The 14,701-nt window shown below is 35.1% G+C and overlaps 1 protein-coding gene across 1 annotated transcript in view; it reads right to left on the minus strand.

The window, feature by feature from the left end:
* Positions 1-14,701, minus strand: part of TRMT11 (tRNA methyltransferase 11 homolog) — a 58,051-nt gene that overhangs the window by 38,470 nt on the left and 4,880 nt on the right. The window contains 6 exon segments of the mRNA XM_082729899.1: positions 4,654-4,810; positions 5,534-5,668; positions 5,904-5,996; positions 6,082-6,163; positions 9,729-9,802; positions 12,259-12,324. Coding sequence (XP_082586025.1) covers positions 4,654-4,810; positions 5,534-5,668; positions 5,904-5,996; positions 6,082-6,163; positions 9,729-9,802; positions 12,259-12,324 — 607 coding nt within the window.

The following is a 14,701-nucleotide window of genomic DNA, read 5'->3' on the forward strand; positions in this document are numbered from 1 at the left end:
TAAAGAAACTAAACTAAAACTATAAATGTACTACGAAAAGAAACATAGCTAGATACCTCTATAACATAAATGTAGGAAAAACTTTTGCATGGCAAAAGGCAACTGTTTGCAAAGTCAAAAATAAATGGCAAACTGGGAAAAAATATTTGGTTATGTGTATACACACATAAACGCATGCATGCAATACCCATATAGTATACATCTTTACATACATATAAAAAAAAAACAGGAAAAAAGAGGGAGGGCTAATTCCCTAACATACAAAGTACTTTCAAAAATAAAGAAATGTCTACATAAAAATGGGCAAAAGACATGAAAAATATTTCCAAAGAAATTATCAAAATGGCCCTTAATAAAAGGTTGCAACAGGGGCGCCTGGGTGGCTCAGTGGGTTAAGCCGCTGCCTTCGGCTCAGGTCATGATCTCAGGGTCCTGGGATCGAGTCCCGCATCGGGCTCTCTGCTCAGCAGGGAGCCTGCTTCCCTTCCTCTCTCCCTGCCTGCCTCTCTGCCTACTTGTAATCTCTCTCTGTCAAATAAATAAATAAAATCTTTAAAAAAAAAAAAAAAGGTTGCAACAACATGGATGGAACTAGAGGGTATTACACTAAGTGAAACAAGTCAATCAGAGAAAGATAATTATCATATGATCTCACCAATATGCAGAATTTAAGACACAAGGCAGAGAATCATAGGGGAAGAGAGAAAAAAATAAAACAAGACAAAACAGTGAGGGAAACAAGCCATAAGAGGCTCTTATTAATCACAGGAAACAAACTGAGGGTTGCTACATGCATAGTGGGTAGAGGGATGGGGAAACTGGGTGATGGACATTGGGGAGGATGTTATTGTAACAAGCACTGGGTATTATATAAGACTCATGAATTACAGACCTGTACCCCTGAAACAAATAATACATTATATGTTAAATATATATATAAAAGGTTATTAGACTTCACTCATAATAAGAGAAATATAAAATAACACTAAACTGAGATAATGTTTTCATCCAACAGACTGGCAACATTTCAAGACCTTGACAATAAACTCTGCTGGTGAAACAAGGTTTAAAATATACATACGTTCCTCATCCAGCAATTCTACTTTTAAGAATTTACCCTAGAGCCATATCTCCAACATTATGCAAGTATATATACAAAAGATTATTCATTGCAGGCATTATTTATAACTCTAAAATACTGGACACTACTCATGTCCAAGTATATATAGGAGACTGCTTGAATAAATTACAGTATATACACCCATGGAGTACAAGTATAAAAAAGAATGAAGACAATTCCTATGAACTAACAGAAAGTGATTTTCAGGAAAAACTGTTAAGTGAGAAAAGCAATGTAGTGTAAGAAAGAAGTAAAAATAAAATGTACATATATCTGCCTATCATTACAAAAAAAAAACCCCACAAATAAGAAGAATCAACTAAAAAAGAAAAGAAGTTGGGTATCTTCAAGGGATGAGGGAGGAGAATGAAGAGATACAGAAAGAAGTGATACTTGTATGAGTATATCTCTTACATAGTTGACTTCTAAAAGTAAACTGATTTTCTGCATATTTAAAAATAAATCAACAAGGCTGGAAGGAAGTAAAAAAATCTAAAACTGAGGGCAAACTGAAAAAAAAAGAACTCCAAACTGATTCTGAAATGAAGGGGAAAAGAAGAAAGCACAATATTTGATTTTACTGCCCTTTAGGTGTGGTAAAGAACAGAATACACAGCCTAAAAACATATATCCTTTTAATAGGGCTTTTGTATTTTTTTGCTTTTCTTTTAGTGGTAAGGGTAAAGCAATTTTGAAACTATTTTAGATACATTATAGCAACAAGCAAAAAAATTAATGTGTAAATGGTGAAAGAAAACAGGATTCTTGGGGTGCCTGGGTGGCTCAGTGTGTTAAAGCCTCTGCCTTCAATTCAGGTCATGATCCCAGGGTCCTGGGATCGAGCCCCGCATCGGGCTCTCTGCTCTGTGAAGGGCCTGCTTATTTCTCTCTCTCTGCCTGCCTCTCTGCCTACTTGTGATCTTTGTCAAATAAATAAAAAATAAAATTTAAAAAAAAGAAAGAAAGAAAATTCACAATTTCTACAATACATGTGTCTATCCACATGCATACACAGTACATACACAGGGATATTTGCATACATATTTGTATCCATATTGTACACATTCACACCTAAATGTCCTAGCTTATCTGCTGACTGTGTGGAGAAATGAAGATACCTAGCACTCAGATCTTGGTCTCTAATACCATTCCCCACTAAAAGAAACAACAGTTACTTGGAGAAATGGCTGATTCCAGAGTTTGGGCAGGTAAAAGGTGAGCCAGAAAGTAAGAAAGTACCCAAAAATAAAAAAGACAGGGTAGAGGTCACAAAGACAGATACAGTACAAAAGGGCTCCTTGGCTAAAGTGGGATAATTTGAGCAACAAAATAAGTTAACTAATTATAGACCACTAAGGGGAATCCACAGCTTATATTAATAATAAATACATAGGAGAGAAGAAAGGGCTCTTGATTATAATAGAATGAGTGCTGAGTGGTAATTGTGGAGGAAGTACTACTGGAAAAATTCATCCCTTTGTGACCAGAAGTTAACTTTGTGACCAAAGTTAAAACTGGTTCAGGCAAGGATCTTCAATGAATGCCAACCTGACCACTTGACAGGGGTGAGGAGGAATTTAGATGTGGTACAGGATACTTACATGGGTCTTAACATACAATGGAAAAATCACCCTCCACCTTAACCAGCTGATCAAAATTAATATTACCAATGAGGGGCAGATAACCATCATGCAGATGCCCTGAGAAGGACACAAAATCACTGTTGTAGTAGTCTGGCCAGGAATGTATAACTTGCAGAACTCATGCAGAAATAAATGACCCAAGTGAGGTATATTCTAAATAAAAAGAAAAGAGAGGAGGGACAGTGTTCTTCAAAAGTGCAAATCTCACAAAAGAAAAAGGACTATGGACTTGTTCCATACCAAATAGATCAAAGAAACATCAGTGACAAAATACAACACTTGATGCTAGACTGAAAAGGAAAAATATAGTATATAGAACATCAGTGGGTCAATTAGCAAAAATGTCATATGAACATTAAAGTACTGCATTAGCAGTACATTTGCTAACATTGAAAACTACACCATGGTTACATAAGAGAATATTCTAACTCTTAAGATATATACATTCGAGAGGTAAAGAGACTGGATGGATGCAATTTCAAACTGTAAAGAAAACAAAATTATGTAAATGAACATAAAAAAGAAATGATAAAGCAAATGAGACCAAATGTTAACAATAGTTTAATCTGAGTCAAGTATGTGCAAGTGGTTTGTTCTCTGTTCTATTTTCATTCTTGTACCTTTGCTATAAGTTTGACATTATTTCCAATAAGAGTTTAAAAAGAGGGGGGAGGCACTAAGGATAATGAAGATAGGAAAGAAACAAATAGGTCTAATGCTAGGTGGGGGATATATGGAGACACCGGTGGAATGCAGAAGAGAAACTCACCAACAGATTAATTCAACAACAAACACAGAAATTCATTCCAACAGTTAGAAATCTCTTGACTTTGATAAGATTTCTTCCTTATCGCATGTGGTCACACTCCTCAAGTTGGGTTATGGTGTAATAGCCAAAAGAAACAACTCTAGTGTAGTAGAGATCTTAATGCCGAAAGAAACAACTCTAGTGTAGTAGTTAAGAGCATGAGCTCTGGAGTTAGACTGCTTGAGTTTGAATCTCATGAAATTTACACACTGTATAACCTTGGCCAAGTCACATAACCTCTCTCCGTGCCATAATCCCCTCAGGAAGTTTTTTTTCTTTTTAGTTCAACAATGTTAGCTATTGTGGCAGAGCTCCTTCCCAAGTTTCTGATGGGGAAAGACAGCTACAGGGAGAAACTCCAACCACAAACGTAATTTGTTCCAAGGCAATCTGAATCACAATGAATTTAGCCAGACAGATCTAAATATGAGTGCTCCCTACATATGAGTAAGAGCCAGCAAAAAATAGGGCAAAGTGGGAAAATTTCCTCACAAATCAGAGGAGGTTAATGCGGAATTTTAGGACTTCTACACAAAGTTAATCACGAGGACAGAACACAGACTGCAGTCTCAGCAGCCAGGCTCAAGCCCGTTAATAATTAAGTCACTTTCCTTATTTTCATACTTACTTATAAACCTCTACAAACCAAATCAAAGATCAGACACAGTACCCATTTTTTCCATGTAAGTATATAGTTATCCATGTTAAATAATGAACACTTTTTTTTTTATCTTGCACTCAAGTTTTTTTTTTTTTTTCCATTCAAGTTTCCCTATTTTGATAAACTATAGCTTTACAACATTTCCACAGTACACGGTATTGCAATGTGTGGTATGCCCCTCCACCTAGTGGTTAACTTGGGGAAAAAGCCCACAAAATTAAATCCTATCATTCTTGAAGTGGCTCAAATGTTGTATACTGGGCTATTACACAAATATGTGGTCATCTCTTAGTCAGCATCTCATGATAGCTAAGATTATTTTGTACAAATTTACTAATGTTTTAGCAAAAACATTACTATGAGCTTGACTAATATAAACAAGTAATATCTACGCACTAATTTAACAGTTAAATAAAAATACCTGTTCCAACAAATGGATCAAAGACAATATCGTTCTCTTTCACTTTTCCATGGTTGGCCATGATAAATGATAAACCAGCATCCATGCTTGTATTTCCAATAAAGTGTCTCTTTTTGACACTGTATGACTCAATAAGCTCTCTCTGTCCATCTGCAATCTAGATCAGAGATTCTTCAGATTAGTTTAACCGTATAAAACAGATTGAAATTAATCGTTCACAATAAAACCAGAGTATCTTGATGATAAAAACTTCTTTCCACTTAGCATTGCTCTAAATTTGTTCACTTAAAAAACGTGATTGAGGTAATTATGGACAAATACCTTGTATTTTTTAGCTTGTTGCAATTTACTGTGACTTTCTGAACTAAATTTTAATGGAATTTGAATGCAATAATTCCAGGGGTTGGTAGTGAGTAAATTTTGCCCACTTCTTTTTTCTCCTAAGAAGAATAATCTGTAACATAAGCCCCAGCTTCCATTACCCTTAGGGAAGAGAGCAGGACTGCTCTGTAGTAATTTTATTTCTTTTCGGAATTTGAGCTTAGATTTGGGAACTCCACAAATGAGATCCCTCAGTTACCACAGCACACTACATTTTCTCTGCTTAAAAAGCAATCCAGACTTTCTGACAAGTCTCATGTTATTTTTTCCTGGTACACCATGTCTAGGCCCTATATATAACAAACCTCGTGCACTTCCCAGGAATCTCTGGAAAAACAAACAAAAAAACATAACCACATATTTTCCACTCATTTTAATTCATACAGTAATTCTGAGTCTTGAGTTGTTTTAAAATTCTACATATAGAATCCTATACAAAGGTCTAACATTAAACTTTTAAAGAAACAACCTCAAATACATAAAAAGAACACCTCCTTACCCATCTACCAAAATAGATATTATGTGGATTCTCAGGGATGCGGTTTGGGTCCAAACCATAATCCTCCAAAACAGAGAATATATGCTGTGGCTTCTTTAAATTCACTTTCCCTTCAAATGGCAGAAACTCAAGTGCCTAAAAAATAAAAGTGATTTTCATGTCCCATTAGAATTTTAAAGGAGAAATGGTGCTTGCATAGTCCTACTGATCTTGTAAGTTTAGTATCAGCATTAAGTAAGACAAAACATGAGAATCAGCACACAATGTGCCACAAAATAAGCACTTATCAGAATTGAGAATTATTACATATCAACAGCAACAGACCACATTATTCTCATAGGCTTCTTTCATTATTGCTAAATTCACTTACATCTATTCGTTTGACTTTTTCTTCTTGTGTCAATGTTTTATTAAATGTGTGAATCTTTATTTTATACGTAGAATCTGAATGTAGAAATGGAACCTAAAATAAAAGCAAATAAGTTATTTAAAGCTTCATAATTCTACAGTATCTGTAGATACACCTATATAAAAATTTCACTACGTACCATCTTCTCCACAGGGTAGTTTTTAAGAGAACTGTACAGCTCCTCTGGAGATTTTCCATGACCCCATAGCTCAAATATGGACCTACGAAATAAATGATTACTACTAACCTCAGTAACAAAATCAGTCCATGCAGTAATATGGAACAATTACTTCCCTCGTTCTTTATGCTTGTTCCACTAATACAATTATTGCCTATATCTTCTAAGCTATAAATGAGAAATGTGTTAATAAACATTAAGTTAATAAATGTAACTTAATATTAAAAAACATTAAGTCCAAATCACACAAAGAAGTTTAACTCTACACAGAAGAAGGAAACTTAAGTCAAGATTTTTCCAAGTTTCCATTATTATATTTTTATGCTAGAATACAAATGATGTAGCAACATCATTTATTTTAGTGAAACAGGTGAAAAGTTGCAGCAAATCCAATTTTTTGCAGTGTTTGCTCCATAAAATAAAAATGACCAGTTAAAAATGTTACAATTAATATTTAACTATTACTTACTAATATTTAATAACTTAGTTACTTTTCTAACCACTACAAAAAGAAAATTCTTACTGTAAAAAAAAAAATCTTCACGCTTCCACCAATTTCAAGGAACATGTAAACAATTACAAGCAAATTTCATTACAAACAAGAATTCATTGTAATGGAACTCAAATCTACATAGTAGCATAGTTTTGTGTATCTAAATTCAAACTACTTTATAAATGTAATTAATGCTGCCATTAGGATGGAGAATATTATCCTTTGAAAATAAACTTCATTTCCTTTCTATTGAATTTATTGAAAGAGGGCCTCTACAATAATCCTTCTCTTACTTAGCCATCACTAAAGGGCTGACCTCAGCTATACAAACATACAAGGAGTAAAAAGCAGCAAACACAATTATTCAGAATAGATGTCCCCAAATCCCTCGTACTCAGGATTTTTTCTTAATGCTAAGAGATTATAATAAGCTTAATCAACTCATTTATTCAACAAATATTTATTAAGTATTGTTATATACCAGGAATTGTTCTGTGCATGAAGACACAACAGAACAAAGCTCACTGCCTTCATGAAACCCAAGGGAGAAGACTTCTGGAAGCATAAACTGAGGGGAAGCATATGTAATTCAACCTCTGGAAAGGGAAAACCTTGAAAAACAAAAATAATAAAAAATAATAAAAGCTAACATATAACTCCAAGTACAAGGGCCTGTTCTAAGGCCTTTTTGTTTTTTAAAGATTTTATTTATTTATTTGAGAGAGAGAGAGAGCATGAGAGTAGAGAGGTCAGCAGAAGAAGCAGACTCCCTGCCGAGCAGGGAGCCTGATGTGGGACTCGATCCCGGGACTCCAGGATTATGACCCGAGCCAAAGGCAGTTGCTCAACCAAATGAGCCACCCAGGCACCCTCTAAGGCCATATAATATGGATTCGTAACTGTTCCTCATAGGAGGCCTAAGAGATAGCTTCCAGTATCATCACCCATTGAACTCATGAGGAAACTGAGGGACAAGGAAATTAAAATGACTCTTTCAGGTCATATAGCAATTAAAGAAGCTAGGATTCCAATCCATCAGACTCTAGACTACACACATGACTACATGCACTATAATACACTGCTCCTCAAAAGCTTTAAAAAAAAAAAAAGGAATCCCAACCCAATTCAGGGAAAGGCAGTTTCATGGATTATAATTATCCCTAATGAGCTATTATATAGTATAACGTAGAAATTAATACTTATAACAATAAACTAGAATCAACAAAATGTGACTCCATATCCTCTTTTTCAGAAAGAATTTATATATAATAAATTTATATTTTAAATAGTCAAAATAAAGATTAGGCACATAGCACCAAAAGCTTCAGATATAACTAAAACATTCATTTATAATAATACCTTTAATGATTTAGATTTTCAGAGTAAACAGTTTTCATATATATGACTTAACTACTGTGATCCATACTTCAGCGATTATAAAGCTATATAGGTTGCCACACTTCTGATAGGTGATATATAAATAAGCATGGATATCAACTTACTAATACAATAATTTCAAATATATTTTCCTTTAAAAGTTTTTATTTATTTGACAGAAACATAGCGAGAGAGGGAGTACGAGAGGGGGAATGGGAGAGGGAGAAGCAGGCCTCTCACCTAGCAGGGAGCCCAATGCAGGGCTCGATCCCAGGGATCATGACCTGAGTTGAAGGCAGACACTTAACAATTAAGTCACCCAGGTGCCCCAATAATCTCAAATATTTTAGTGATTATGGAAGTAATAGTGAAATCTTTCTGACAAAATTTAAGAAACTATCCTTTGAGGGAAGTAGGGGAGTAGAATTGGGAAAGGTGCACAGTCAACAGTTTCTGTAAACCACTTTTTTTTTTTTTTAAGAAAGCTGTGGGAAGTATCTCAAAATTTGAGATCTAACAAGGTAGATACGTGGGTATTTATTATATTTTTCATCCTTTTTGTAATATGCTCAAAATACTCCATGTTAAAAATAAATCAACAAAACAAAATTAACTTTCAATCCCTAGTCTACCACAAAAAATAACTTTAAGTTAATTTTCAATCCATGCTTATAATAGTCTATTTTATTTCCAGAACAATTAATGCTACAATTAGGACTTTGAATTTTATCATTTGAAAATGAACTCCTCCTTTGCTTTCTATTAGATTTATAAACAGAGGACCTCTATAGTAATACCACCCTTACTTAGCTATCACTGAAGGTATACCCAACCTCAGCTATTCAAAATATACAGAGAATAGAAAGTAGGCAAGGAAATTATTATATAATATTATACAATCATTACATAATTACTAATTTTACCATTAAGTAAATGCAGGAGAAGGTAAAAGCTCTGAAGGAAGTATATAAGTTCCTGGTCCTCAAGCAGCTATTTCAAACCTAATAAGACTTATCTACTGAAATCAAACAACTCTTAGAACCATACATTTTAATATGTTAATCAAAAGTAATAATTGTTCAGAAGATATGTTTTTTAGTTATGTTTCTGTCTGCTGGTCCTTTTCACTGAATAGTAAGACCCATTAGCAAGTTTCAACTTAAAAGATTGGGAAAGAAGGAAAAAGGGAGGGAAAGAAAGAAGAAATGGGAAAAAAGATCAGACACCAATGATAAAATCTAGAAAACAGGTAGGATAAACTATGAACAACATCATTATAGTAATCCACACAAGATAATCAGGACTTCACTCTCTAACAAATAAAGCAGTAAAACATTTCACAGCAGTCCTCACTTTTTGTCATTTCAGACTTATCTGCTCACCCAACTAAAAGCCATCTATAAGAAAAAATATTTAGATTCTCAATACTTTGGTTATAATTAAATGTGGCATTTAACCTTTACATCTTAAACTATATTCCTGCTTAATACAGAAGTTTAAAAAAATTACCCCAAAACAAGGGTTCATGCATTTCACCACTAACATTCCATCACCATCATTTCAGCAGAAAACTCCCTGTTCTACCACCACCACCCAGTGGCAAATTCATGTATCTGCAAGCTAAGATGAGCTCCCCACAACATACCCCTAATTCTCCGCCAACAGAGCGGCAAGAGGACAGAGTAGTATGAGAAGTACATTATACAATCCACAGGAAAACATTATAAGTTTCTCTTACTTGGCACACACTGTTCGTTTCATTAAGTTTCTGGCAATATCTTCTGACGGAATGCTAAGAATCCAAAAAGGAGACTGAAAAAAATAACAATATACAACTTGTAACTGGTTTTATGGCCTCATATGCTTCTCTAGCCAAGAAGTCAGTGAGAGATTCCCATTTGCTACTTTTATTTAAGAATTCTCTAACCAAAATAAAAATTACTCCAATAGTAAAAAAGTAAATTATTTAAATAGGTAACCTGTTAAGATAATACAGTACAACATCAGAACACTTTTATAAATGACCATAAATGCAAATAACAGCAAATATAAGGTTAAACTTGAGATTAATTTTGCATTTACTCTTATGTATTTTGACCAAAATAATGCATATTTTACCCCAAAGTAAAATCTCAGAATTTTTTATTGTTGATCATTCCTGATAATATAGCTATTTTACTTTTAACTTCTACGTAATGTATTTCTTTGAATGATCCCTCTTTTAAGTAGTTGTGGCCACCTGAGGGGTAGAAATAACTATGATGGAAAATCATAGGATATATTATCATTAATTCTTATTATTTTATCTAAGGAAAAGTGTCAGGTGCATCAGAACTGTTTACCAATCCTCTGTCTCAACATCAAGATTATAGGCACTTTTTAAATTTTTATTTTATTTTATCTTATTTTCAGAGATAGAGCATGCATGGGTGTACATGGGAGTACAAGGGAGAGGGGGAAAGAGAGTGACTTAAGCAAGCTCCACATTAAGCATGGAACTGAACTTAGGGCTTGATCTCCCAACTCTGAGATTATGACCTGAGCAGAAATCAAGAGTTGGTTGCGTAGTCAACTGAACCACCCAGGAGCCCTGATTATAGGCACTTTTCATCTCCACCCTGATAACCCCCTGCCAGAATACAGAAAAACAAAGCAGAACCCTGACCTCAGTTCATCATGCTTACCCAATTATATCTATACTCTCCCTTTCTTCCTCCTCCCTCAGTACATGAAAATCAATGAGAAATAGAAGTCCATGGGGCGCCTGGGTGGCTCAGTGGGTTAAGCCTCTGCCTTCGGCTCAGGTCATGATCTCAGGGTCCTGGGATCGAGCCCCGCATTGGGCTCTCTGCTCAGCAGGGAGCCTGCTTCCCTCTCTCTCTCTCTCTGCCTGCCTCTCTGCCTACTTGTGATCTCTATCTGTCAAATAAATAAATAAAATCTAAAAAAAAAAAAAAAGAAAAGAAATAGAAGTCCAACTTTAGCAGACTTTCAATTAAGTTCTCTAATCTTCTGGAAGAAATTCTCCCTGCTATTCTTTCTTCTTCCAATATTTATAACTACTCTACAGAAAAATTCTAAATAATCCAAACAGAAAAAAGATGGTTATCTCAATATTATTTTTAATAGAAAAACTGAAAAGCAATCTGAATGTAATTAGATAAATGACAGAACTAATCAATAGAAAATATTATATGACCCTGTTAGTAATGAAGGCTATGTAGCAATATGGACCTATATTAATACTATCAAGTAAAAAAGAGACTGAAGAAGTTCATAAGTAGTATTAGAACTAAAGGGAAGGAGCACCTAGGTGGCTCAGATGGTTAAGCAGCTGCCTTCTGCTCAGGTCATAATCCCGGGGTCTTGGGATTGAGCTCTCCATCGGGCTCCCTGCTCAGCGGAGAGCCTGCTTCTCCCTATCCCTCTGCCTGCCACTCTGCCTTCTTGTGCTCTGTCAAATAAAGAAAATCTCTGGGGGAAAAAAAAAAAAAAGGTGAATCATGATTTTTTTTAAAAAATTGAACTAAAGGGGAAAAAAGCATATGAAAAAAGACTGAAAGGCCCTACCCTCAAATTGTAAGTCACATGAAAGAAGAAGAATTAGGAATTACTTTTTTTTCCTTTTTTAAGATTATTTATTTATTTTACAGACAGAGATCACAAGTAGGCAGAGAGGCAGACAGAGAGAGAGGAGAGGCAGCAGGCTCCCTGCTGAGCAGAGAGCCTGATGAGGGGCTCGATCCCAGGACTCTAGGATCATGACCTCAGCCGAAGGCGGAGGCTTTAACCCCCTGAGCCACCCAGGTGCCCAGGAATGACTTTTTTTTTATTTCCCAAACTTCTCTAATACACTGATAAACTATCAAATACAAAATATAAAGCTCAAAAATTCACAATCTTATACATGCATAATTTCAAATGTATAATAATTCCCAATATTAAGTCTGAAATTCTGCTAAATTCTATATTCTAATTTTAATCATACCTCATCAACAGAAAACAGTCCTTTTTTTTCAACTAAGAGAAAGATACCAAGCAGAGTACAAGTGTTGAGTCAAAAATTAAAAACTAGTAAACTAAATGAATACTGGAAATAAACTTAAATGACGTTCCAAAACCACAACTTTTCCAAAAATATCCTTTTTATTCAATTGCCCCTAGAAATAGAAACAAGTAGCTATATAAATATAAATGTTTGCAGTTCTTCTCTTCAAACCCAAGATTCTTATAAATATGGTCTAATGAAAAATATAAATTCAACTTACCTTTCCATAAGTTTCCTGACTACTGATGAACTGACCTCCAAAAAGTGAAAGCAAAGACTTTATTTCCTACATTGAAAATATTATAGAAAGAACACATTTTAACACAGGGAACTCAAAGTCTATTAACAGATATATGTACAGTAAGAATTTTTTAAGAGTGGTTAAGTGACCTTAACCTTCGGTTAAGTGACCTACCTGGGGTCACTTCAGCACCAGGCAAATTACAACTCTATGTTCTGAAAAAATTTTACAGTCACAACCACAGTTAAGTAATTTCTGAGAAATTTTACACAACAAGAAGGCTGCCAAAAGACCTGCTCAGAAAATGCCCCAATTTTGGAAAAAAACAGATGACAAAACTATGGGCAAGTAAATCTGACAACTGATCATTAAAAATAAAATGAATTATTAAACAGAGAAGTTGAGGATATTTAGACAAGAAATAAGTGATTAACCAGGAAGCATCACTGTTGATTCATTGAACAGAAGTTACAGTAAGTTAGCCTCTTCTTTCTGGCTCAATTTACAGAACTAGGAAGAGAACACAATAGCTACTTTAAAAACATCAGGAATCAAAGTTGAAATATGTTCAGATAATATTACATTCTGTGAAACAATCACTTTGCACTGATAAATACAAGATGACTATATAAATTTTATAATATATACTAACAAATTAAGTCTCCTCAAATAACATTCTAACAAATTTAGTCTTAGAGCTCTACCATAAAGCAGGTAGAATCCCACACCTCTCTGTAGGTCTCACGTAGGAGGTAACCCAATCAGAGATGCATCCTCTCTGCTGGGTGCCTACAGTCCCCTTTCATCCCAACTAGGAGAAGCGGCCTTTAACACCAAGCTCATCATGAGCCATAGGCACCATGAGACAGTATACCCAGACCACCACATTCTCTACCTCAAGACCAAAAGGAATAGAAGGTTTGAACAATTCATACTTTTTCTATTTTTCCTTTTGACTATGCAACATTTTTTTTTCTTTAATCCCTGGATTTACAAGGGGCTAAATTCAGTTGAATTATATGAACAGAGCAAGAACTTGCATAGTCTATCAGTAAATACTGAAGGTAACCCCAAAGTCATTTTGAAACACACATGACACATATTTAAATAGAAGGCATCATGGGACTTGGGAATTAGATGAATCACAATTTTACTTTCACCTCTTCCTAATAGTGGCCATGTGGTTTTATACAAGGCACTTCTCTCATCTGGAAAATAGGAATCATCATAGCTATCTCATGAAGGAAAGAGGTCTGTGACAACAGGGCACAAAACCTAGAGTGTTAAGTAAAGGAATCAAGATGATGATGAAACTGAAGTCCAGTGGCTCAAGAAATCAAGCAAGACTGACCAAGTTATCATTCTTAAAACAAAAACAAAACAAAAAAAAAAAAAATGAAGTTATAGATTAAGTTACTTTGGCCTAGAATATTACTGTTCATTTCCAGCTTCACATTTAAAACATCAACATTTGCTGCTCTGTGGGTAAAGCTCAGTGGCAGAGCATCTGATTGCAAAATTTGCTGGTCCTGAGATACCTTGTTAAAAACTAGTAACAGGCCAAAACAAACCACAAAGGCTCTAAGAGTTTAAAAAAAAAAAAAAAAAAGTGAAGGATTATTGAAGTTTTATAGCATAGTATTAGCTCCACTATCCCAAACTTAAGCAACATTTTAAAATTTAAAATAAGGGGTGCCTGGGTGGCTCATTGTTTGGTTAAAGCCTCTGCCTTCGGCTCAGGTCATGGTCTCAGGGTCCTGGGATCGAGCCCTGCATCGGGCTCTCTGCTGAGCGGGGAGCCTGCTTCCCCCTCTCTCTCTGCCTGCCTCTCTGCCTACTTGTGATCTCTCTCTGTCAAATAAATAAAATCTTTAAAAAATAAATAAATAAAATTTAAAATAATAGTGATAACCCAAGTTTTAAATTTATGAGCAAAACTTGTATTATACTACACCATCAATTTACTTGGAAAAAGGGGCACCTGGGTGGCTCGGTGGGTTAAGGCCTCTGCCTTCAGCTCAGGTCATGACCCCAGAGTCCTGGGATCGAGCCCCGCATCGGGATCTCTGCTCTGCAGAGAGCCTGCTTCCTCCTCTCTCCCTGCCTGCCTCTCTGCCTACTTGTGATCTCTGTCTGTCAAAGAAATAAAGAAAATCTTTAAAAAAAAAAAAATTTTACTTGGAAAAAGCAAAACACCAAATCTTCGCTCTTAAAGCAAATTCACTTTCTAGTTGAGAATCTTCCTATATTAGGAACAAAAGAATTTACTGGATCTAAAAATACAGCATGATCTGGGGCGTGCCTCATGCATTAATTCACATGAGCTTTTCAGTTCTTTTAGCCACTCACTTTTTCATCCATTTAGTTTGTTTCAGAGCCAGCAATAAAACCCAGGTGTCTGAACTCTAGTACAATAAGACAG

This window comes from Mustela nivalis, assembly GCF_964662115.1.
Source record: "Mustela nivalis genome assembly, chromosome: 5".
NCBI classification, from domain to species: Eukaryota; Metazoa; Chordata; class Mammalia; order Carnivora; family Mustelidae; genus Mustela; species Mustela nivalis.